The following is a 23,658-nucleotide window of genomic DNA, read 5'->3' as shown; positions in this document are numbered from 1 at the left end:
GGTGTCCCACCCTCTGGAGAACATGAACTGCATGACGGTGTTCAGTGGACTCTTGGGCCCAACACCAGTGACGTCAGTCACACGTCAGTGATGAGGCAGTCGCATGTAGAAAAATATCTGAGTTGGTACCACATAGGTACCAGTGTGCCAGTGTGCAAAGCTTCTCAAAGATAGATCTATTTAACTTGTGGGTGTGAAATAATGAGGCTGTATTACTCTGCCTTACCTCCTAACTCCATAAAAATATTTTGGAAAAAGAAAAGAAAAAAGAAAGAACTTTTCTGAAGGAATGATTGAAAACATCCCCCCCCCACCCCCACCCCCCACCCCAATCCCCACCCACCCCATCCCCCACCCCCTTGTCGAGAGACAAGGAACAAAATGCTTTTTCATGTAATTCCAGCAGAACCTTTATTAATGTGGAATTCATTACATTAATATTGATACGTGTTTAAGCAAAGGTTTTATAATACGAGACATTTACAATCAGAAGTCTTCCAGGCGGAGCTGGTTCTTCCTGTGTAACTCTACAATCTACTTATACAGACAAACTTCACACATCCACATGACCCTCACCTCCCTCCAACACACCTGTAATACTTCAAGATGTTTAACACTACACTGTATTCTCAGCTCAGTGGTTAAATACCAAATACACAAAAAGGAAGAAAATGACTTTACAGATTTAGAGACATAAAATACTTCATTTGAGTTGAGATTTGTTCAAAATTATAACCATTTGTCGGGTTTAAATATCAGGTGTTCTCATGCAAGTTTCTACACAGGCAGATATTTCCACGTTTTCTCGTCGAAACATGTGTTTGTTCATCAAAGTCATGTTTCTCCAGAGCCTTCAGGATCCCGGAAGGACAAAAAGTCCCGTCTTCATATCTCAGGAGGTCCTGGCTCAGACGGTTCTCATCACATCCCGTCATGTCTGAGCTGCATCCTGAAAGTAAAGCTTCTGACGAGGACTCATCTTCACAGCAAGCATCTCAACGTGTCCTTCGCCTTCTCGTCTTCAGAGCTGTATCCGGGTGGAGCGGCGGCGGCGGCGGCGCCCGTAGCCATTACAGCCCATCTTTTTCTCAGGGGCCTTATCCTCCTTCTGCTTGTTGTTGAGGTCGTACAGCCGGTGCACCAGGTCATGGTACACGCACGTGATGAAGATGCAGCCGCTCGTTTTCACTGACGTTGACCGCTTGGCCCTCATGCGAGGCTCAACGCTGAGAGACGGAGATAAAACAAATAAAAGCGATGTCATAATCACAAAATGTGATGTTTTTCAGGGGGGGGTTTAAGTTTCTTGTGAAATATCACATTATAATCCTAACAAGCAGAAGAAACCCCTTGATCACATGGACATGGCCACCTTTATACAGGTTTAGGGGCGCCGGTCCAGGGGCCACAGTGGCCTTTAGGTCCCGCTTACACAACAACGTTCCAAGCAACAACACCTGCTTTGTTTCAGAAGGGTTTGGCGTTTACACAGCAAAAGCAGAGACACTGGAAATTATGTAGTCAGCATGCGATGCCAGGAGGCGGGGCTGCTGCTTGATTTTGTAATGAAATCACATGAATGAAACAAAACGCTACAAAGACAATGGAGAGTACCCAACATTCGTATGGACAGATGATGAATTTCATGCTATGAGAGGAGAATCCCAAGAATGAAGCTGGGACTCATGCCACTATGGAGGTCGCCACATTTGTCACTCGAGCATGAGCAGAAGGACACGGCGGTGGTGTGCATGTGCAGCAACAGCGCTCCGTAGCCTCCGGCTGTCCCCGCGGGTGGAGTCGGGAGCGTCAAAGAAAAGTTCATGAAAAAGTGACCGTTGCAGTGGCTCCGGGTACCGTCGATAGACAATGACAGATATCCAAAACCTAAACGAGGCCTGTTTTGTGAACCCTGAGTTAACCCTTTGTTTGTCTAAACTTTCATTCATGACGCCAGCTTGTCGAGATTAGTGTGTTTACATATACATACATTTCTGAATGCATTCAGTTCAGGGGCTACATACAGTCCAGTGTAACCTGAGGAGGGCCCTTTCAGTGGCGTGAAGCCATAACTGGGTTTTTTTTAAGGATTATATGTAAAGTTTTTCTTTGTTTTGGTGTAAAGAGCTTTGAAAAACATGAATGCTGTAACAAAGAGTTTGTGGCATTTGTCTGTATTTCCTGCAGGAGGCTCCCTTAAAATTGACATAATGGGTCTTATTTTCATGTTTTGGAAAAAGATTTAAAATGATGTCTAACTTTTCCGAAAATGAGCTCAATCTTCCTTTCACAGTGTGTCTTTACGCTGATGATACGTCACTAATCCGAGCTCCATCTGGTGTTATCGTCACTATCAGCTTAATAAAACAGACAACTCTGCTTCATATATTACAAACAACACAAGTATCTTTTTTAATCTGTGAAATAAGCATTAAAAATTCAAGTCAGTAACTTTACATAAATATATGTAAACACAAGACAATTCTTTTGTTTTTGGAACAGGAATAAATATTAACAATCTGAGCCAATGTTTTTAAACTCATCTACACAACAACAACCAAACGGTTGTGTTAACTTTACTGTGTTTCAATCGGTTTTCAAAACACCAAATACTACTACTACTACTACTACTACTACTACTACTACTACTACTAAAACATCTCAAAATGCTATAAATGAAGAGCAAAAATATACTAATAAGAAAAAAAGATAAAATCAGATAAAAGCAGGGTTCAACAAGGTTGGTATAACCCATTAAAAAGAGAAAAAGAGTTAGAGGTCATGGGTCTTTGTAAATAGGAAAGTATTTAGTCCTTAGTACAGTACCCATAAGCCCTCAGCGTTCCCAAGCACCAGACGGGTAAAATGAAGATATACAACGAGGCGGGGATATTGCTGGATAGAAAGATGACCTGACGATCCTGAGACAGGAAAAACAATAAGTTCACTTTACTTGGATTTAATTTTTCATGTAAAAGAAATATGTATTTTAAACAAAGAACAATCTTGCTTGATCAACATTAATAAATTATGCAAAAAAGTTGCCTTTTTTCATTAGATATAGTATAATTTATTCGATTATTGTATGTTTGACACGCCTGTCGGAGGACGAGGACTTCTCCCAGCTTTGGTCCCTTTTTTCTAAAAAGACTCTGTATTTTCTGTCCTCCAGCACATATTGTGAGCGGTGGTTGTCAGATGGAGTTTTGTTCCTCTGGTAAGTTTCTGGTTACCTGCTCGGACCTGAGAAGAACTTTTCCTGCTGGCCTGAGCTCTGCTCCCCGGTGATCTCCACCCCGTGGTGAGGGTCTCTCCTCACGTGGTTCTGCAGACGTCCTCTCAACCTCCACAACCACAACAGAGCCCGTCAGACACATCACATCGCTTCACGTCAAGTCATACTGAAAAGCTTTCTGGAATTTCCTTCAAGAAAACCTGACTTTTCTGCTATTTAGATGCACTAATTTGCTGACAGATTATTCATCCACACTAACCCCTCAGCTGATTTTAACTCATTACTCAAGGACACCTTGACTTTAAAACTGTAGTGCTCTGTTTAAATATTCTATTTAAAAAAAGGTAATGTAATGTGTTCTAATGAGGAATGAAAGGTGTCTGGATGGAAAGATGAGGTTGTGAAAATCTCACTGACGTTACATGTGACGTGTGCTCACGTCCTCACAGACGCTCGTTAATCTGAATATTCTGATCAGTGCCGAGGGTGCGACTCCAGAGCTTGTGGGCTCGGCGGGGGGCTTCTCCCCTCGAACACAATGTTCTGCTGCGTTCACCTTCTTCTGGGGCCGCTGGGCTCCTCCGAGGCTCCTCTCAGCAGCACGGTGGTGAAAACACAGCAGCAGATGAAGGTTTGCACTGATAGTCTCATGGTGAGGAGCTGAAAGTGAGGAATCGGGTTCTCTCTGAGGATTCATGCAAAAACGCTGACAGGTGAATAAATACAATTGGTTCATCTATTTTAAATGAGTCTTCAAGTGAGGTTCCTAAACAAGGAGACAAACATGATGATGAAGGAAACAATATCCCAAAGAACCTAAACTCCAGCCCCCAGTTGGACTGGAAATGGATTTTAATTTCTTAATAGAAGAATAAAGTTTCAATGTCGGAAAATAATCTGAACGAGTGGAGACTTACCTCAGCCTGTGCTCAGCTGAATTTAAAAATAAAAGATATTCCGGCTAGAAAAGAGTTGTGCTATGAGTCAAGTGTGAAGTTTGAGAGGCTTTATAGGGGCAGAGAGGGAGGGAGCTGTACCTGGAGGACCGACCCAGAGAGAGAGAGAGAGAGAGAGAGAGAGAGAGAGAGAGAGAGAGAGAGAGAGAGAGAGAGAAAGAGAGAGAGAAAGAGAGAAAGAGAAACTGCTTCTTGGGGCAGAAGGCTGTGTATGCCCGGGGCAGTTACACCGGGGCAGTTGAATTAAAGATTTCACACCTAGTCATCCGTTCAAACAGCTGAGTCAGTTTAGATTAAGGCTGCATTGTCATGGAAACGACAGGAGTGCGATAAATTAGGAAAAGAGCAAGTATCCATCATGAATTATTCTGAGTCCTGCCTCCAGCTGCTGGGAGAGACGCTCGGTAAAGATTAACCATGTTGAAGACGTGAAGATTAATCTGCATCAGTGATTGTTTGTTTTTTTACAAATAACTCCAGCAACCAAAACAGAAAAGAGTCTTTGCTTTCCGACATTACACTTCTTACCACTTCATCCACATTAATATGGTGGATTAGAAACTATCAGTGTGAACACAGTTTCACACCAGCATGGTAAGAGTTTGAGCTCAACACTTAAAAACTGATTTCTGAAACGTCACACGATCTCCTCAGGTTATAATACAGAACACGTCCGTTTATCTTCTCTACTCAAAGTTCTTCGATCCAGACCAGGATTTAGAAAAGAAGATCATTAGGACCTACTTTCAGTGTCATGTTAGAGACAGTGGCGGCTGGTGATACAGTTCTTAAATGGGGCTCCTCTTTATTATTTAATTTCAGCCAATGTTAATACAGTACATTTATAAACCACATTACAACAATCATGCCTTTTTTAGATTAAGAGAAATTCCCAGTGATGCAAAAAATATATAGTTCCTTTAAACAGATAGTGAACAGAGAGCACTTATTGAGACTCTGTTATGAACATACGAATAAACAAATACAAGCAGATGCGTCATTAGTCCCTTTTAGAAAATAAAGGTGTTTTACATCAGAGGCTGTGTCCGAATGTTCCCTCCTTTCTCCTTTCCTATCCACTTTTCCTTAAACCTCCGGAAGGGTTTAAGTGGCGGCCATGATAAGGAACATTTGACTTCTCTATAAGCTCAATGCTTCCTTTAGAACCTCCTTTAGCCTCGGAACCACTGATGCTTCCTTTAGAATCTCCTTTAGCCTCGGAACCACTGATGTTTCCTTTAGAACCTCCTTCAGCTTAGGAACCACTGATGCTTCCTTTAGAACCTCCTTTAGCCTAGGAACCACTGATGCTTCCTTTAGAACCTCCTTTAGCCTAGGAACCACTAATGTTTCCTTTAGAACCTCCTTCAGCCTAGGAACCACTGATGCTTCCTTTAGAACCTCCTTTAGCCTATGAACCACTAATGTTTCCTTTAGAACCTCCTTTAGCCTAGGAACCACTGATGCTTCCTTTAGAACCTCCTTTAGCCTAGGAACCACTGATGCTTCCTTTAGAACCTCCTTTAGCATAGGAACCACTGATGCTTCCTTTACCAAAGGAGACCAGCCCATTCTGTCCCACAATTCCTTGCGGCGACAACATTTAAAGGAACCCGCTCATCGGAGCGTTCAGGGAAACTCAGGATGACTCGACACAGATCATGTTAAGTTACCAAAGCAATAATCTGCCTTGAACAACTTTAAATAATCTAAATCCCAGATCCCAACGATGAATGTTATGTGGATGTTGTAAAAGAAACACAGTAAAGTGATTTTTATGCAGCCTGTTCTCAGTTTGATTGGTTCTTTATTCACCTGGCAGCTGTTTTACTTTAGTTCCTCGTAGCCTGGAGCCTCTTTTCCTTTGATTTCAATTCAAACCTTGTGATATTTGAGATTATATCAGTGGTTAGAGACTCAGGGAAAAGTGTGAGAAATGTACTTTTTGTTGTCCATTTTCGGAAATTTACCAAATTTTGATTTATGTAATAACTTTATTGGCCACCAGTGGGCGCTGTGTAGGTTTTTATGAATGAAGACGTCTGACTAGGGAGACCCATGAAAAAGCACATGAAGAAGCGTCATCATATTATTAAAAATGTGCTCATAAACTGTTCTGTGATATATATCTGTAAGATAATGGGATTTTTAAACACAGAATATGAGACAATATCATGTAAGAATCTTTCATTGGATTTTATCCTGCAGCAACAGGAAACATTTCAACTTGTTAAAGTGCACTGCTTTAAAACATAATGACATCATTGCATGTTACAACAAGCAAAGAATTATAAACATTATCATTGTCATTATCAAACTCTGTGTCTTATTATGATGAAGATCTTGATCCCATTCTGTAAATATCCTCTGTCATGTTTCAACATAAAACTTTAGCATATTGGTAGATTTTTGTTGTTGATCTGATATTGTAGTTTAAAATGGTGAGTTTGCCAGAAGCTCATCAACAGGTGGTCCTGAAACCGAGGCGGGACACGAGCAGAGCGAGTGGAGTTTCTCCACTACCTCAACAGTTTTATCTCAAACATCCCTCGGTACAAATCGCAAAACTCTACTCCGTTATTCTTCTACTGAGCTCCACCATAAGATCTCCTTCACTACCGGGCTGCATAGTGATGAGAACCGGACTGCCTGTGTGTCTGCAACCTGTGGCTCTAGGGGGGCGAATGTGGCTCTTCTGCTCCTCTGTTGTGGCTCCTGGAAGGTTTCAGAAGCTGAAACATTTTTATTTTCATTTATTTGCATCAGATTTTCAATAGTAAAGAATGAATCAAAGCTGCAAGCAGCGTTGAATGGGTCCTCGCACCCACACACCTTGAAACGTGGTGCATACTGAGGGCTTGTTCACGTCAGAGCGTAATGGAAATGTGGCCAAACAATATTACATTAAAGCGCCAAATATGTCAGATTTCAGGCGTTTCACTCGTAATTTAAAATGGCAGACTTCCTTTTGAAAGTGTGTGTGTGCACGAAGGTCTGAGCATGTTCAGGCCAACAAAACTGCAGCAGTTTGCGCAGTAGTAGAAACTAAAACATGTCCTCTACTCAGTGCCCATTCCGGGTTTTCTCTCTTTGAATTTCTGTGAGATCACCGAACAGGCAAAGTGCAGGTGACGCTGGAATAGAGTGGCCCAGGCATCACAATAAGTTTTCACTGATCTTTGGCCAACACGTTTGGATGGGTGTACACAGCGAAGGTGCGTGTAGATATCTAGAAGACCCCAGTGCAGTTTGAACTTATGTTAGTGGGAGTGAGCCCCATCTTGAACATCCTTTGTCCTGTGTAAAGTACTCTGTGAAGAACCTTGTATTGTAAAGTACTCTGTGAAGGACCTTGTATTGTAAAGTACTCTGTGAAGGACCTTGTATTGTAAAGTACTTTGTGAAGGACCTTGTATTGTAAAGTACTCTGTGAAGGACCTTGTATTGTAATGAACTCTGTGAAGGACCTTGTATTGTAAAGTACTCTGTAATGGACCATGTATTGTGAAGTACTCTGTGAAGAACCTTGTATTGTAAAGTACTCTGTGAAGGACCTTGGATTGTTTGAGCTGTATATTGGTGTTTTTGCTCATTTTGAATGTATTTGTACAGAGTTGTGAGCAAAACGTTGGGTCTCTGTTGATGTTGAGATCTTCTTCCCATTTGGAGGTTGAAGGGATGCTGAGATATTTGAAGCTGACAGGACTGAGATCATTTTAGAAAGTGGTCTAGGCGCTCCCCCGGCTGGCTCAGTTGGTAGAGCATGAGACTAACGATCTCTAGGTAGTGGGTTTGTGTCCCACGCCGGGCGCCACCTTCCCGTGGCCTCACCACCAGCAGGAAGGTTCTTAATCGGTGCAACGTGATCTGGGTGACGGTGCTCAGACTGACGGTGCTCAGACTGACACCCCCACCACCCGGAAACGGATAAGCAGAAGAAAATGAATGGATGGATGGATGGTTTAGGTGCTGAGATCTTCAGGAGGTTTGTCACTGTCTGAGGTAAGTTCAGGTTAATCTGTTCTAGTTTGAACTTAGTTTGTATTATTGACTGAAGCTGAAGATGTTCCAGATAGTTGTTTTGACTGATAGCAGATGTTTCTATTAGCTCATTAAATGGAATCAAAGAGTTACTGGAGAAAAGTTCTTCTAAGGTTCTTATTCCTTTATTTTGCCATCTTGGGAAGTTTCTTGGTTTCTTTCTTTGCAGGATGTCAGGATTGTTCCAGAGAGTGTGAGTTTGCAGGGAATGAGTGAAGATCCATTCATTTGAAGACATTCCCACCAAGCTGTCAGAGACGTGTTTATATTGATGCTTTTAAAGCAGCTGTGCTTTTTGATGACAGGACTGAAGAAGGGAAGATCTCTGACTTGAAGAGCTTCACAGAATATTTTCTCAACGTCTAGCCAGCCTTCATCTATTGTATTCTGATTAATCCATTTTACAACATAAAGTACTTTATTGGCCAGATAATAATTATAAAAGTTTGTAGGTTCTAATCCTCCTTGGTCCTTGGTGTTCTGTAGTGTTTTTAAACTTATACGTGATGGTTTGTTTTTCCATAAGAATTTTGAGACGTGAGAATCAAGAGTGTTTTTGGTGGTTTAGTTGGGATCATTGAGAAGATGTAGTTAATTTTAGGCAGGACCATCATTTTGATTGTTGCTACTCTCCCCATAAGTGAAATTGGGAGTGTCCTCCATCGAGTGAGGTCCTCCTCTATTATTTTAATAAGGGGGGTGTAGTTTAAGTGCACCAAGTCTGAGAGTTTGGCTGAGATGTTAATGCTGAGGTATTTGATGTTCCCTGGTTTTAGTGGGGTGTTAGGTGTGTGCTGAAATGTAGAGTTAATAGGCAAGACAACTGATTTATTCCAATTTATAGAATATTCTGAGATTGAGGAGAACCTGTCTTGTAAATCTTCTTTCTGGAAGAGAAGTCTGTGCATTGTGTAGGGGAAGTATCAGAACATCTGCATAGAGACTTATTTTATGTGTTACATTTGCTGTTCGTATTCCTTTTATGTTATTGTTCTGTCTGATGGCTGCTGCTAGTGGTTCAGTGGACATTGTGAAGAGACATGGTGAGAGTGGACACCCCTGTCTGGTGCCTCTCTTAAGATTGAATCTTGAAGAAGTTTGATCATTGGTTTTGGTTCTTTGCATTCTCTGTCTGGTGCTTTCTGGGCGGGGGTGTGGCTCTCTGGGGTGGTTCCCCGGGGCCTCCCCGGGTCTGGGGGGCTACCGGCCGTCGGGTGGCAGCATCTGGCCCTGGGGGTGTTGCGACGACACCCAGCGGACAAACCACACACACACACACACACACACACACACACACACACACACACACACACACACACACACACACACACACACACACACACACACACACACACACACGGAAGACAGCAGAGTTTTTGACATGATGAGATGGTCGTAGCACCCGTCCACATAGGCCTGTAGATCTAATAGTGTGTCCTCTTCCAGCATTGTGGGTGAGTTTATATTTTCTGTAGGTTCTTTGTTTTTTCAGTTGGTGGTAGAACTAGCGACAGAGAGTTTTGTTTACAGCCTGCGTGCTGCCATGTTGGGACGCACTCAACGTCACACTCTGAATCATTCACTGCACATGCTCTCACCACTTCTGATCAATGCGTCACATTTTTGAAACAAGAGCCTCCTTTGGGGTAAGTCCTAGAGAACTGAAATTTGCTCAGTATATACAACAGCCCTTCTTGTTGAAAACATATAAAAATGTTACTCAAAGAGCCTGACCATTCAAATGAAAATCCAATGGTTTGCCATGAAACATGAAGGGACGTCTTATTCTCCTCTACATGCTGCAATGGGCTGAAAAATATACATGCTTGATCAAAGCCAACATGTCAATATCCATTCACAGACATTGCACTACCTGCTGGAAACAGGAAGTTTAAGGAATTATATTTTCATTTCTTCACTCAGAAGAAATTTCGCCTCGTCCGGGGCAAAGATTTTTCTGCTGTGTGTTCTGCAAACTCTTGTGTGATTGCTCAGATTTTTCTTGTTTACTTCCGCATGCCGGAGGCTAGCAAAGCAAAACCAGGCCATCATTTCTGAGAGGCTGCCGGTGGGCAATCCAATATGGCGCCGTTATGGCCAACGGTATACTCGTTCGTGATCACCGTCAGTGGCGGACTTGGATGGGTGCATGTTCCAGCTCACTAATGACAGTCATATTTTAATCATGTTTAGCGTGTAACATCACTACTGTATGAGCCCCGATGCTCTTTAACATGTCGGAAGGCGGACTTACGTGATGCAACTGAACGCATCACTCAAAGCTGTCAGTGAAGGAGCGGCTTTTTAACACAGCTTATTTGTGTTCAGAAATACATTTCTCTAAACTGTTTCACTAATAAAAGAGAACGTTTGTGTCCGAGCCATGATGTTGGTCCGGTTTTAACTGCAGGAGTTGACAGATGTCTCCGCAGACAAGGGGCGTAGTCACAAGACCGCATGTGAGCCAATGCACGATGCCCCTGTTGAGTTTGCGCCCTGCCAACAGCCTACTTCACCCATAGCAAACTCCACCACTGGTGGCCGTTATACTTGAAATGGTGCAAGGCGGAAGTCTATTCAATGGAAATGATGCAAGGCGGATGCCGACATGCCGGAAGTGACATAGACAGAAGCCAACTTGCAGGAAGTGACGGAACGTTTATTCCTCAATGTAGTTCAATGCACACTTATCGTTTCTTTTTAGGTGTCTTTTGTATCTTAAAAGAGTGGTTTGCACGTATAGAGAACTGAAATTGCATTTCCTTCACACCTACGTTTAAGAAAAGATTTTAAAAGCAAAAACTATACAATATACAATAATTGAGCTACATACATACTAAGAATATAATAAAGCCACGTTTCCACTGCACAAAAAGTGCAGGGAAGGAACGGGGCGGTTCGGAGCGGTATGGCAAAGCAGACCCCGGCCAAAATTTGGTCGCGTTTCCACCGCAGAGGGGAGGGTTAAAATGTAGGCGGGGTTTAGAGCTCCGCAGATATGTGACATTGTAACCTCAGCCAGGGCGCCAAACCTGGACCTTATGAATCCTCTGTTGTTGTTTACATCCTCCGCTTTGCACTAGTTGTTTAGGTATTTTATTTTTATTTTTTGCAGCCACAGAGCTGCTGCCACAGAAATGCCAGGACAGACACCGGGGCTCGGGGCTCGGGGCTCGGACCAGCTCCAGTGTCCCAGCGCATCGGCAGATTCCAGCGTCGGTAAACGGAGCTCCGGGGCGGCACGCGACGGTTCAAGCAATGGAGCACCAGCCAGCAACGCAACGTGACGCAACGAGTGGACTCGGTTGAGCATCGGTTGCAGCCGTAGCGTCTGCTCCAAATTCCCGGTCTCCATCCTGCCTCACGTCTGCTCTTCAGCGACCAACATGAAAGTTGCGCAGCAAAAAACTAAACAAAAAAAAAAAGAGGATTCAAACAGCCGACATATTGAAATATTGAGGGCGTGTAGTAAATCACTGACCAATCAGCGGACGGCTCCTCAAAACCAGGCGTGTTCCATGGTCCTGGTTTTGGAGCGGTATTTTGCGGAAAATCTCAAATTCTTGCGGTGGAAACCCGAACCATGCGGGCTTTACCAGTCCATTCCTGCGGTGGAAACGCGCCTTAAGAGAAGTATCAAAAGTCAAATGAGGTAAACACGGCAGTGAAATCATATATATATATATGTATATGTCACAACTGGCTAGCCAAGCGTTCATAGCGACGTCGCATTTTGATCCTTCGATGTCGGTTCTTTCTTCCTATCATTGTGAAGCAGAATTCACCAAGCGTTGGATTGTTCATATAACATATAAGTCATGTTAAAAAAAAACTGCCAATTATAAGCCGCACCTGCAAAATTTAAAAAGAAAAAAAAAAGTACATATATATGCCGCATTTCACTATAAGCCGCAGGTGTCCACGTTGTAACAGGGCAGGAATTTCAAATTGGGAACATGGAGATTGCTCATATTTTCATCAATTACCGCAAATCTGTTTTTCATAGTGCCGGAAATTCATCCACACAGTGCTGTGTGTGTGTGTGTGTGTGTGTGTGTGTGTGTGTGTGTGTGCGTGCGTGCGTGCGTGCGTGCGTGCGTGTTTGTGTCGTCCGCCTGCTGCAGAGAACCTGGCAGACACAGACACAGAGAGAGAGAGAGTGAGAGAGAGAGAGAGAGAGCGAGAGAGAGAGTTATTGTTTCTCTCTCTCTCTCTCTCTCTGAGGGTTTTATCTCTGTTGCTGATTGTGATTCTGAAGAGAAACTTTTCTCAGCCACGGAGTCCAGCAGTCCGGCTTTACGTGATGCACCTGAACGCATCACTCCCACCGTCAGCTCAGCTGCTTGAACTCCTGACCACAGAAAGCAGTACTAGGCCAAGTTTTGGTGAAGCGGAGACTCAAAACGGCATGTATCTTCATGCAGAAGTAGAATCTGGCGGCATGAAGCCCGTTAACCAGTAAAACTCCATAAATTAGCTGCATCATTTTATAAGCCGCAGGGTTCAAAGCGTGTGAAAAAAGTAGTTTTAGTCCAGAAATTATGGTAGTATGGCGCTGACCATGTGCAATTTATGGTAGCGACCAATTACAAGTATGTCGGCATCGGTAACGCCGCCATCTTGGATACTGCACCGGCGGGGTTTCAATTCTTGAGATTATTTATAACGCGGCGTGCGATCATGTGCAACTGCCTCCCACCGACAGTGGCGCGGTGTCACTAGCGGGCCACCACAAGTCTGCAACAGGGCAGTGTGTGGCATCTGTTTACGCACTGCCGTGCGCTGTGCACATACACTCCAGCTAGCTGACGGGTATATCAGTCATATTTCAATCGTTTAGCATGTAGCCTCCTACTGTGTGAGTCCCAAACTTGTTAGCATGTAGCATGTAGCATGTAGGATGAGATGGCGTTACATGAGACAGTATCTCACCTGCCATCATGATAAAAAAGAAAAAAGTACTTAAAATGAATATCAATATTTTCCACTGATTTGTGTTAAAGATGCATTTGCAGTATGACTCTACACATTTTTGACATTTTATTAAGTAAAAGTATTTTGCGATCAAGTCCAGGGCAGAACTCCCGGGTGAGGCAGCGGAGAGCTGTGCCTCATATCCGACTGGGCGATCCAAAATACAAACTGGGTCACATGACGCTGCCCGTTTCTGTTCCTCAGCATATCACCATTCTGAACGTAACAGAAGTATTTGTTATACAGCATGACTCTCTGCAGCCTGTATAATGTCTTTAATGTATGTGTGTGTGGGAGAATCGTTCCTGCTGATCGTGCTGCTGAAGTGCAGAGAAAAGTCAGCAGGTGAGGCAGGCAGTACTCTGCCTCACCTCAAGGGGGCGTACGTGAACTGGCATGCGCGTTCTAGCTCATTTTGATAGACAACCTTTACTAAAATTGATTAAAGCACCAGAATTTAAAGTTTGAAAAATAAATCAATTTGTGCCGCACATATCTCTATACCTTAATTTGTTTACAGTAAATATGAATTGCTTAGACACAAGAATGGTGTCTAGAAGGGGTCTATCCATTTCTATGAATTAAACTTTCTCTGTGTATGTTTGTGTTGGTGTGATAGTAATTGAAAGAGGAATGCTGATGGGATATGAAGCATTACCAGTTGCATGCTGTTGGATGAACAGTGAAATAAGAAATGCTCTTTTCAGTTCTTACAATTGTAAATCAGTGCTGAGGTTGATGGGGGAGGAGAAGATGTGGAACCTGTCGTTATGTGGCCTGTGGGTGAGGAAGTTTCTTTACCTCGGTCGCTTTTATTCGGTTTTATATGTCGTAGAAACAGTGGTGTGCAGTCAAAAATGATTTTTCTTTTTTTTTTATAATTAAAAAGTGAGTCTGAAATCTGTGGCTGGAATCAATTAGGCTGCTTGTTCAGTGTGCAACTTTATCCAGAAAACGGCTGGTTATATTCTGTGGAGCTCAAATCTCCTACGTCCTCTAAACGCATCACAGCAGTAACTGCAATGCTCACCTCTGATGGAAGCTGGACGCTGCTATTGGGTTAAAACGTTGAGTGACAGGATCATCAGCCAATCAGATTCTGATGTTATTGACAGAACGCCCCAGGACCAGCGGACTTTCTAGTGCTGGTCTGGATGTCCTCATTGAAATAAGCTTCACTGATTGGCCCATGAGCAGGTGGTGACGACGCACTGTTATTATCTGATGTTCTGGAGGTGATGGCGGCTAATTTAACAACAAGATCAGGTGATACGATGGCGGACCTGCTTCTGGGCCTTTTTAAAGGAGCTCGTTTGAAGAAGAAATGGAAACTGTGAGCAGAAGAAGACTGAAGGCTTTGTGTGGTATTTTACAGAGGGAAACTACCGACACTACGACTGGATGGCAGCGAGCTGGAGCAAAACAAGCTGTTCTGCTGGCCATGTTGACTCTTCAGTACAGCTCCAGAAGCTGTTCTGCTGGCCATGTTGACTCTTCAGTACAGCCCCAGAAGCTGTTCTGCTGGCCATGTTGACTCTTCAGTACAGCTCCTGAAGCTGTTCTGCTGGCCATGTTGACTCTTCAGTACAGCCACAGAAGTTGTTCTGCTGGCCATGTTGACTCTTCAGTACAGCTCCTGAAGCTGTTCTGCTGGCCATGTTGACTCTTCAGTACAGCCCCAGAAGCTGTTCTGCTTGCCATGTTGACTCTTCAGTACAGCTCCTGAAGCTGTTCTGCTGGCCATGTTGACTCTTCAGTACAGCTCCAGAAGTTGTTCTGCTGGCCATGTTGACTCTTCAGTACAGCCCCAGAAGCTGTTCTGCTGGTCATGTTGACTCTTCAGTACAGCTCCAGAAGCTGTTCTGCTTGCCATGTTGACTCTTCAGTACAGCCCCAGAAGCTGTTCTGCTGGCCATGTTGACCCTTCAGTACAGCCCCAGAAGCTGTTCTGCTTGCCATGTTGACTCTTCAGTAAAGCTCCAGAAGCTGTTCTGCTGGCCATGTTGACTCTTCAGTACAGCTCCAGAAGCTGTTCTGCTGGCCATGTTGACTCTTCAGAAAAGCTCCAGAAGCTGTTCTGGTGGCCATGTTGACTCTTCAGTACAGCTCCTGAAGCTGTTCTGCTGGTCATGTTGACTTTTCAGTACAGCTCCTGAAGCTGTTCTGCTGGTCATGTTGACTCTTCAGAAAAGCTCCAGAAGCTGTTCTGCTGGCCATGTTGACTCTTCAGTACAGCTCCAGAACATGGAATAGCAGTGGCATTAGCAGCCTCATAGAGCGAGTCATCAAGAAGGATGCAGGATGGATTCCATCTACAAGTGATGGTGAGAGCTTGTTTGTTTTCTTTTTTACTTCCTCTGGATTAGATTGGCGCTGCAGTTGGCATTTGGTTCTGTTTTTGATTGTAAAGTGTTGTTTCCCCTCGTCAGACGTCAGACCACTGTGTTTTTATTACTGCTGAGCTGGAAAGGCAGGAATTGTATGCATTTTATCACCTCTGGAATGTCAGAGCATGGCGCGCGCTTCATGACTGCGAAAGAGAATATCCTCTGGAAATGAACTGGTCCAACTGTGGGGCCCAAACATTCCTTGTAGTTATTTTCCCAAACAAAGGAAAATCAATGCTTTTTTTGGGGGGGGGGATCAGAAACTTACAGGTGGAAATTATCAATTTGGCTGAGGGGAAAACAGTTTAGCACGTATTTCTGTCACAGAGGAAAAATGAACAAATCTGTATATGTTTATTGGCTGTTTACCAGACACGGGCAGATGGTTTCAGTATGTCATCATTCAAAGTGCCCTCATGATGGCCTCTGAAAGGTCTCAGTCAGCTGTCACAGCACAGCGTCAACACCTTGTTTCATACTCACTCGTTTTGACTGAAAATGGGTGTCATTTTCTGCTGATACCAAGACAGAGAGGTTCACAGAATCTGAGTCCTGAAATAAAATGTTTCAGACTGGAGTATGATTTTCAAACTATTTTAGGACAGACCAGAATGAACATACAACTTTTTCAGACTTCATTGGCAGTTTATTGAAAGAAAAACTATGTTCGGTTACTGTTGTAATGAGCTTTAGTTTCTCCCATCAGAGTTTAAACAATTCACACCAGAGTTTGTTTACACAGTTACAGAAAACCATTTGGTGTCATTTCTGTAACCTGGAGCCAATGTAAAGGATTGTTATAGCTCTCACCTAGTACATTTTGGTAAAATTCACAGCATTAGTTGACAACAAGTGCATGAATCCATCTCCTCCCTTCATCGTCTTCCAGATTTTCTGTTTTACTCTAAGCTGCTCCCAGATGAAACCAGAGGTCGATGTTGCGACCTGGAAATATCGCGACAGCACGACACTAATCTGTTTTACAGCAGTCGAAGGCTGTTGTGTGTTGAACATGGACGGTGACCAATGTAACTCATGTTGCCTGCTGCTGTGGAGAAAGAAAATCCCAAAATATCCAGGTCCAGGGCAAATAAAGTTGCCAAATGAACAAAAGGGAGTCGTGCCTTTTTGGGAGTGTAACAGAGACCATCTGTATCAGGTCCTTCGCCCACCTCAGGGTCTCCTCTCAGGGGAAGGCCTTTAAAACTTCTGATGAAGACCACCAAGGGCTGTACTGATCAGATGAAGCTCCTCAACTGCTCCTCTCCGAGTGGAGGAGCTGCAGCTCCACTTAAGCCTTGTTTCCATTGCACAGTATGGGCCGGTGCTTTCGTATGTTTGCACTAGGGATGGGTGCGTTTCACATCTGAACCGACAGGATACTGACACCAGGTACCTGGGAATCGATACCAGTACTCAACAACACCAATGTTTGGTACTTTGATGTGTGTTTATGTGGTAATAAATGTTAATTTGTTCAATAATAACACATTTATTTCTCAATATATAAACTTTATCAAATATATCAAAACAACATCCAACTGTTTGTATTGTAACGGCACAGTAGTTTCACAAATTTCTTCCACATGAAAACCCTTATCTACATCTACGCAGTGTATTTTCTTAATAATGCACCCATTAAAGCCCAGCTCCCCTTATTCCTTGTCCTTTCCATTCCCTTCTGGAAAAATAGTGTGATGACGGTCCATGGAGGGCAAATAAGTTTAAAACAATGAGCAATCTCTTCAGCCTCGAGAAAAATCTTGTGCTTAACCAAGTACTAAGTATTCCAGCCGCTGGCCTTGCACTTCACATTCCAAATATTGTGTAATCTGCCTTGCATTTTGAAAAGCAGAGCCTCTCGAGCAGGTTCGATTTTTCCAGTTATCCTGCATGTTCGAATCTGTGGCGGATTAAGTGCAACAAACCTGCGATAATTATAGTTTACACAAGTATTTATTAACCTGAACATATTCACCAGACAGTTGGCACAGGCTCCGGCCGTGCAACCCCCTCCACCGAAGATATAGGAAGAGGCCAATTCAACATGTACAGTGGGTACGTCCAAAAAGTCCCTCCTATCTCCTTATCTAAGGACTTTACCTTATCCCCCTAGATGACGTCACGGGGTTAATGAAAGGTGTTAGGAGGCTTCCTAAAGGAGTTAGTGAAAGGCGTTAGGAGACTTCCTAAAGGAGTTAGTGAAAGGTGTTAGGGGGCTTCCTAAAGGAGTTAGTGAAAGGTGTTAGGGGGCTTCCTAAAGGAGTTAGTGAAAGGCGTTAGGAGGCTTCCTAAAGGAGTTAGTGAAAGGTGTTAGGGGGCTTCCTAAAGGAGTTAGTGAAAGGCGTTAGGAGGCTTCCTAAAGGAGTTAGTGAAAGGTGTTAGGGGGCTTCCTAAAGGAGTTAGTGAAAGGTGTTAGGAGGCTTCCTAAAGGAGATAGTAAAGGTGTTAGGAGGCTTCCTAAGGGAGTTAGTAAAGGTGTTAGGAGGCTTCCTAAAGGAGATAGTAAAGGTGTTAGGAGATAGTGAAAGGAGTTAGGAGGCTTCCTAAAGGAGTTAGTGAAAGGAGTTAGGAGACTTCCTAAAGGAGTTAGTGAAAGGTGTTAGGAGGCTTCCTAAAGGAGTTAGTAAAGGTGCTCACAGTGGTGAGGCAGTCGCACTTTCACTCAGTGACGTCATAATAATGCGACGGCGGCTCTAGTTAGTGACGTCTGCCATGGTGGGGAAAGAACTACAAGTTTCTGAAAATGGACTACAAAAAGTTAATCTGGGTTCTAGATGGTTTCAAGTTGTTCTAGGCAGATTATTGCTTCGGTAACTTACATGATCTGCTCCTTTTTCAGTCATCCTGAGTTTCCCTGAACGCTCCGATGAGCGGGTTCCTTTAAATGTTGTCGCCGCAAGGAATTGTGGGGGAACATGAGCTGGTCTCCTTTGGTAAAGGAAGCATCAGTGGTTCCTAGGCTAAAGGAGGTTCTAAAGGAAGCATGAGTGGTTCCTAGGCTAAAGGAGGTTCTAAAGAAAGCATCAGTGGTTCCTAGGAAAAAGGAGGTTCTAAAGGAAGCAATGAGCCTCCTTTCCTTTGCTTATTGAGAATTCAGACAGTCCTTATCATGACCGCCACACAAAACACTTCCGCGTTTCAGGAAAAGTTGATATTTAAGGAGACAAGAGGGACAATTCGGACGTACCCAGTGAGTTTTATCCCAAAGAGGCAGCCCTACTCCAGAGACCACTTCCTGTGACCCTTGACCCACTTCCGCTCCTTTCTGGGCCAATCACAGTTGAGGATTCTTGGTCCGCAGTTATCTTCCTCACCACATGGGGGACTCAAGGGGCACTTTCTATAGTTTCTCAGTGTTTAGGTTGAAGTCACTCACGATGTCCATGTTTCCATTACAAAACCTATTTTTGTCACTGTGAATCCCCGAGGCTAAAATGGCGGAGCAGCACATGGGAGCATGTTTAAGTGAGAATAGTTCAACAAGCACTTTCTCTCCGCCACGCTTGTTTTGTTGATGGAATCGCTACTACTGAAGTCATTACGCTCTTGTGCGTGCAAGGTCTGCTCAGAAAATTGCCTACTCTTCCACTCCCTTGCAGTTTGAAGGATGCGTTTAGGTACCAAAGCATGATACCATTTCAGTCTACGTGACGTGGCGTAGTCCTGACTGAATTCTGTCGGTACCTATAAAAGTATCGAATTCGGTACCCATCCATAGTTTGCACTGACAAAAGTTGTGGATAGTACTGAAAGTAATATACGCAACCATTACCATTTTTTTGTAACCTGTCTGTTCAGGTACCAAGCACATCGGTATGGTTCCCTAAGGAGGAGCTACAAGTCAGCCGTCTGCTGATTGGTTGTGACAATCGTCACGCTTGTTGGGATTTATGTTTTGTTGCAAGCATTAAATTACTGGAAGTAATAAATCACTGGAAGTAATTAATGAAAAATGTTAATTATTTAAGTAAACAAATTTTTTCATGAAAAAATGGTAAAGTAATTAATTACTCAAAGTTAATAAATGTTCAATAATTTATTAATTAAAATATTCATTTGAATAAATTGTTATTTATTCATTAATCATAGGGCACCACTCGAGAATTTAGAAATAAATTAATTGCCAAATTATCAGTCTTGTTTGAAAAGAATTTTCTTATGTTAGTTACAGTAATATTTCTTTACAAAACAGCAATACTTAAATAAAAGGGAGGGTGTGAGATTCGAGCACAAACCCAGCAGATGTTACAAATGAATACACAATAATCACCAGGAATCGTTCAATTCAGCTAACAGGCATTTATTAACTTTAACTTTATTTATACAGCACCACATACAACATAGTCCTTTCTAAGTGCTTTTAACCCAACAAATCCATGTAACAGAAATGTATCAATTCTTAAATCAATTCACAAACCAACAAGATGTCATTGAACCCAGAAATCTAATCCACTAAACAACAATATGTACATTAAGTGTGTGTGTGTGTGTTTGATTGATGTGTTTGCATGTAATGACCTCGAGCATCCACCAGGGTGAGGCAGAGCTCGGCGGGTCAGTGTAATGACCTGGAACGGCCACTAGTTTATACATATTTAACCTTTGACCTACATTCTTTGTTGTATTTATATCTGACTCACAATGTAGTCTGTTGTTGTAGTCTGTTGTTACATTATTTATTTATTTATTTGGACTACCTGCTCTATGCAACCTTTTGATTGCCCCCTCCCCCCCCCACCCCCAGGAGGACATATAAAGTATTTGATTGATTGATTGATTGATTGATTGATTGATTGATTGATTGACTGATTGATTGATTGATTGACTGATTGAAAAAAGGGGGACTTATTGCAATATTAAGGTTTATTGATGATGTTGGTTTGTTCCCATTCTTTTGTGTTACCTGAACGCACCGTTAGAGCGAGCTGGCCTGTGATTGGCTGAGAGTGGAGAAGGGGGCGGGTCAGGTGAGCGTGCAGACTGCCTGCATGTGCTGCTACTTGTGTGTGTGTCAGTTTGGAGGAGAATGTAGGAGTGGCTGGGTTCAGTTTAATAATAAAACAGCTTCATAAACAAGAAACTCGTCCTGCTGGACGCTACAATAGTAATGCACAGTGACTTGGAGAAGTAACTTTAATCTGATTACTGGTTTGGAAATAGTAACACGTTAGATTACGCGTTACTAATTAAGGCGTTACCGGCATCACTGGATATCAGTTGTAGTTAGATCACCAATTAGACCCACGCTGGGCGATTGGGGAATCCTGCAGTCCATTATGGAAGAATGTTGCTGAATAATTATTGACCAAAATTGTTGAACTGGTGAGCACAGCCAGAGGTCTTGGAGGTAAGCATCTGTTGTATTTGTATTGCATTGGGCACACATTTCTGTGTTAGAGAAGCCCATTCTTTAAATTTTTTGTTGAGTGATGTGTGTCCTGTGGAGGGTTTTAAATTGGATCAATTGTAGGTTGGTGTTTCTTGTCATACTGAACGTATTTTCACATATCCTGGTCCAGAAGCCTATATCAGACAAAAAGCACAAGTTCTCGTCGGCTTGTCACCTCGTACTTAAGCACCACTTGGAAAAGGATCTTCGTGCGCTGACCAGTACTGCTTCAGAGGTCCATTGGAGGTCTGCATCAATGTGCACACCCAGGAATGTAAAGCTGGCCACCCTCTCCACATCCTCCCTATTGATGCAGATCGATTGCAGGTCGGACTTCCTCCTTCTGAAGTCAACAATCAGCTCTTCGGTCTTAGAGATGAAAGGACCAAGTTGTTGGCTTCACACCACCCCATCTGTCTCTGAACCTCGTCCCTGTATGCCGCTTCGTCATCGCTGAAGATGAGTGTAAAGAACAGGCAGTTCGTTCCTCAGTGAATCACTGGCAGCACTTTATTCCAGCACTTTAAATGTTCACCAGCACTTTACGCTCAGGCTATTTGCACATATAAATTAAATTTGCACACAATTGTTGTTTTTAACTTATTTATTGAATCTTCTGTTGTCGTCTGTAGATCCGGCCATCTCTGGAGGCAACACAAGAATTAATTGATCATTTGAGCATTGTGCAATATATGTGTATTTAAGACTGGCTGATTCTTTAGTTGTTGTGTGCTGTGAATGTTTAATATGGGTGAGAGTGTTGTGTGGTGTGTGAGGAGAGTTTTCACTTACCTTCTTCTCTTGTGTTCGGGCCTGCGTCCAGGTAAAAGATTCCCCCTCAACTGAAGAGGGGGAGCAAGTGGGGGGTGGCACATAGTTTTATCAGGGTTTAGGGTTTAGTTTAATATTTAGGTGTTTGGCTTTTAGATTTATTTGTTAATATGGGTTTTCTTTCATTAACTTATAGCTAGAGTTATAGTTTTGGTTGGGAAGATTTTAAACACAGTTTCAAGACACTAATGTTAACTTTTATCACCTCTGGAGTTTTAGTGGTTTCACCCAGTTGAGGGAACTGTATTTAATGCACCTTTTAACATCATTCATGGTTCTGCTGCTGGACAGGCCGCTCCTGAATCCTCCGATGTACTTTTTGGCACTTTGCACTTTTTATAAAAGTAAAAGTAACAGTAACAGTTACAGTAACCTATTTTTCAAAAACTGTAGCCGAGTAAATTTATTCTATGCAGTCTTCTACGGGCCGCATTATCACAGTGGGTGAATCAGGTGGTCGGGAGACGTTTCAGCTCCATAATGTCTTTTTATTACTTTTTTTTCAGAGTCACATTAACTCAAGCCACACAACATATCCACATGCTGCATATTCCTCCTGACACAGATTTGTGTTTCACAGCTGACCCATGTGGTGATAGCACCTTCTCGCTTGTCTTTCACTGCTGTGTTGAAAGTGCAAAGACGTCAGGGATTGAGAGAGTCTTGGAATTCCAGTGGGTGGAGAGCTGGATGGAGCAAGGATTTGGAAGGACTTCACCACCTGGCGGAGCGCTCTCTGATACCAAACAAGAATGCTGTCAAACGCCCACTGATACATGGTGTGATATGTCCAACAGGACAATATTTACAGAAACCTCCTGCAACAATGTGTTGTCAGTTAAAGCTGTCAGAATCTTTCCTGTCAGACTATTAATGACTACCATTGTTATATCTCCTCATTTTCTGCCAGTATTAGTATGTTGTATTATACTAATAGTACAGAGAGCCTCTTTCATCATGCCTTTCTTTTACATTTGGCTAAACTGTGGTGAACAGGTGGTGATGTGCAAATTAAAACATTGAGGTGGGGTTAAAAAAAAAGAACATTTCTTTTAGCATCTTGCAGTTATTTTTAACCAGAAAAAATGAAAACAATATGCCGTCACGAAAATATTTGTAAGCATTCAGTTTTGTAATAAATTTGACCAACCTGCTATTGGTGTTCAGCTGTAGCAGGATTACTATTGCAAAAACACATCATCAGTAGGGTTAACCAACCTGTCCCACGATGGTCTAATCCCAGCTCACGTTCCCTATTACACTATGTTTGCCAAAAACGTAGTGCGCCCTGGGATTTTGGCCCATTTTTCCTTTGTATTCTAGTCTTGACAAATTTCCTCACGGTATGTCACGACATCCGTGACGGGCCGTGGGGGGAAAGTGGCTGTTGAGTCCCGGACGCTCCAAGGCGCACTGCGGTTTATCCCGCGGTCTATCGCGGATGCAAGCACGTTTACTATAGTGGCTAGCATGGTGGCTAGCGCTAGCTGACCGGCTGGGACTTGCGTCTGCCCTCAAAAGGTGAATTCTCCGTCTCTGGATGACGGCACACGGCTCACCTTTCCACTATGTAGTCACTGGTACGCCTCCCTGTCTCTTAAATTTTATCATAGCTGCTCCGTGAGCCGCTAATGACAGAATAAAGACGTCACCGGACCAAGTTACCAGTCCACTTACTCATGTCGTCCTCTCAGGTCAAAACTAAAGAAGGATGAGGCAACATGAAGCCTCGTCCGATCATCCAGCTCAGTTTTCATGTGTTACCACTTTAATATCCTGGCAGCAGCGTTGTTTATGTTTTATGGTAGTTTTATAGACGAGATAAAAACACTGGGCTGCCGT

The 23,658-nt window shown here is 43.1% G+C and overlaps 1 protein-coding gene across 2 annotated transcripts; it reads right to left on the bottom strand.

Annotated features, from left to right (window-relative positions):
• Nucleotides 1–390: 390 nt before the first annotated feature.
• LOC308116462 (pro-adrenomedullin-like) lies at nt 391–4,216 on the bottom strand. 2 transcript variants are annotated; one of them, XM_080474680.1, is made up of 4 exons: nt 4,153–4,216; nt 3,792–3,920; nt 3,234–3,344; nt 391–1,226 (listed from the first exon to the last, which is right to left on the bottom strand). In XM_080474680.1, exons 2-4 carry the CDS (start codon nt 3,884–3,886, stop codon nt 1,022–1,024), a joined length of 411 nt encoding a protein of 136 aa, XP_080330806.1. In that variant the 5' UTR covers nt 3,887–3,920; nt 4,153–4,216; the 3' UTR covers nt 391–1,021. The 2 variants fall into 2 exon arrangements, with proteins under 2 accessions (XP_080330806.1, XP_080330807.1); XM_080474681.1 differs by having other exon boundaries at nt 397–1,226; nt 3,792–3,895.
• Nucleotides 4,217–23,658: the final 19,442 nt, after the last annotated feature.

The sequence above is a fragment of the Lipophrys pholis genome, assembly GCF_963383615.2.
Source record: "Lipophrys pholis genome assembly, chromosome: 11".
NCBI lineage: Eukaryota > Metazoa > Chordata > Actinopteri > Blenniiformes > Blenniidae > Lipophrys > Lipophrys pholis.
This window is presented reverse-complemented; position numbering and strand designations above follow the sequence as displayed.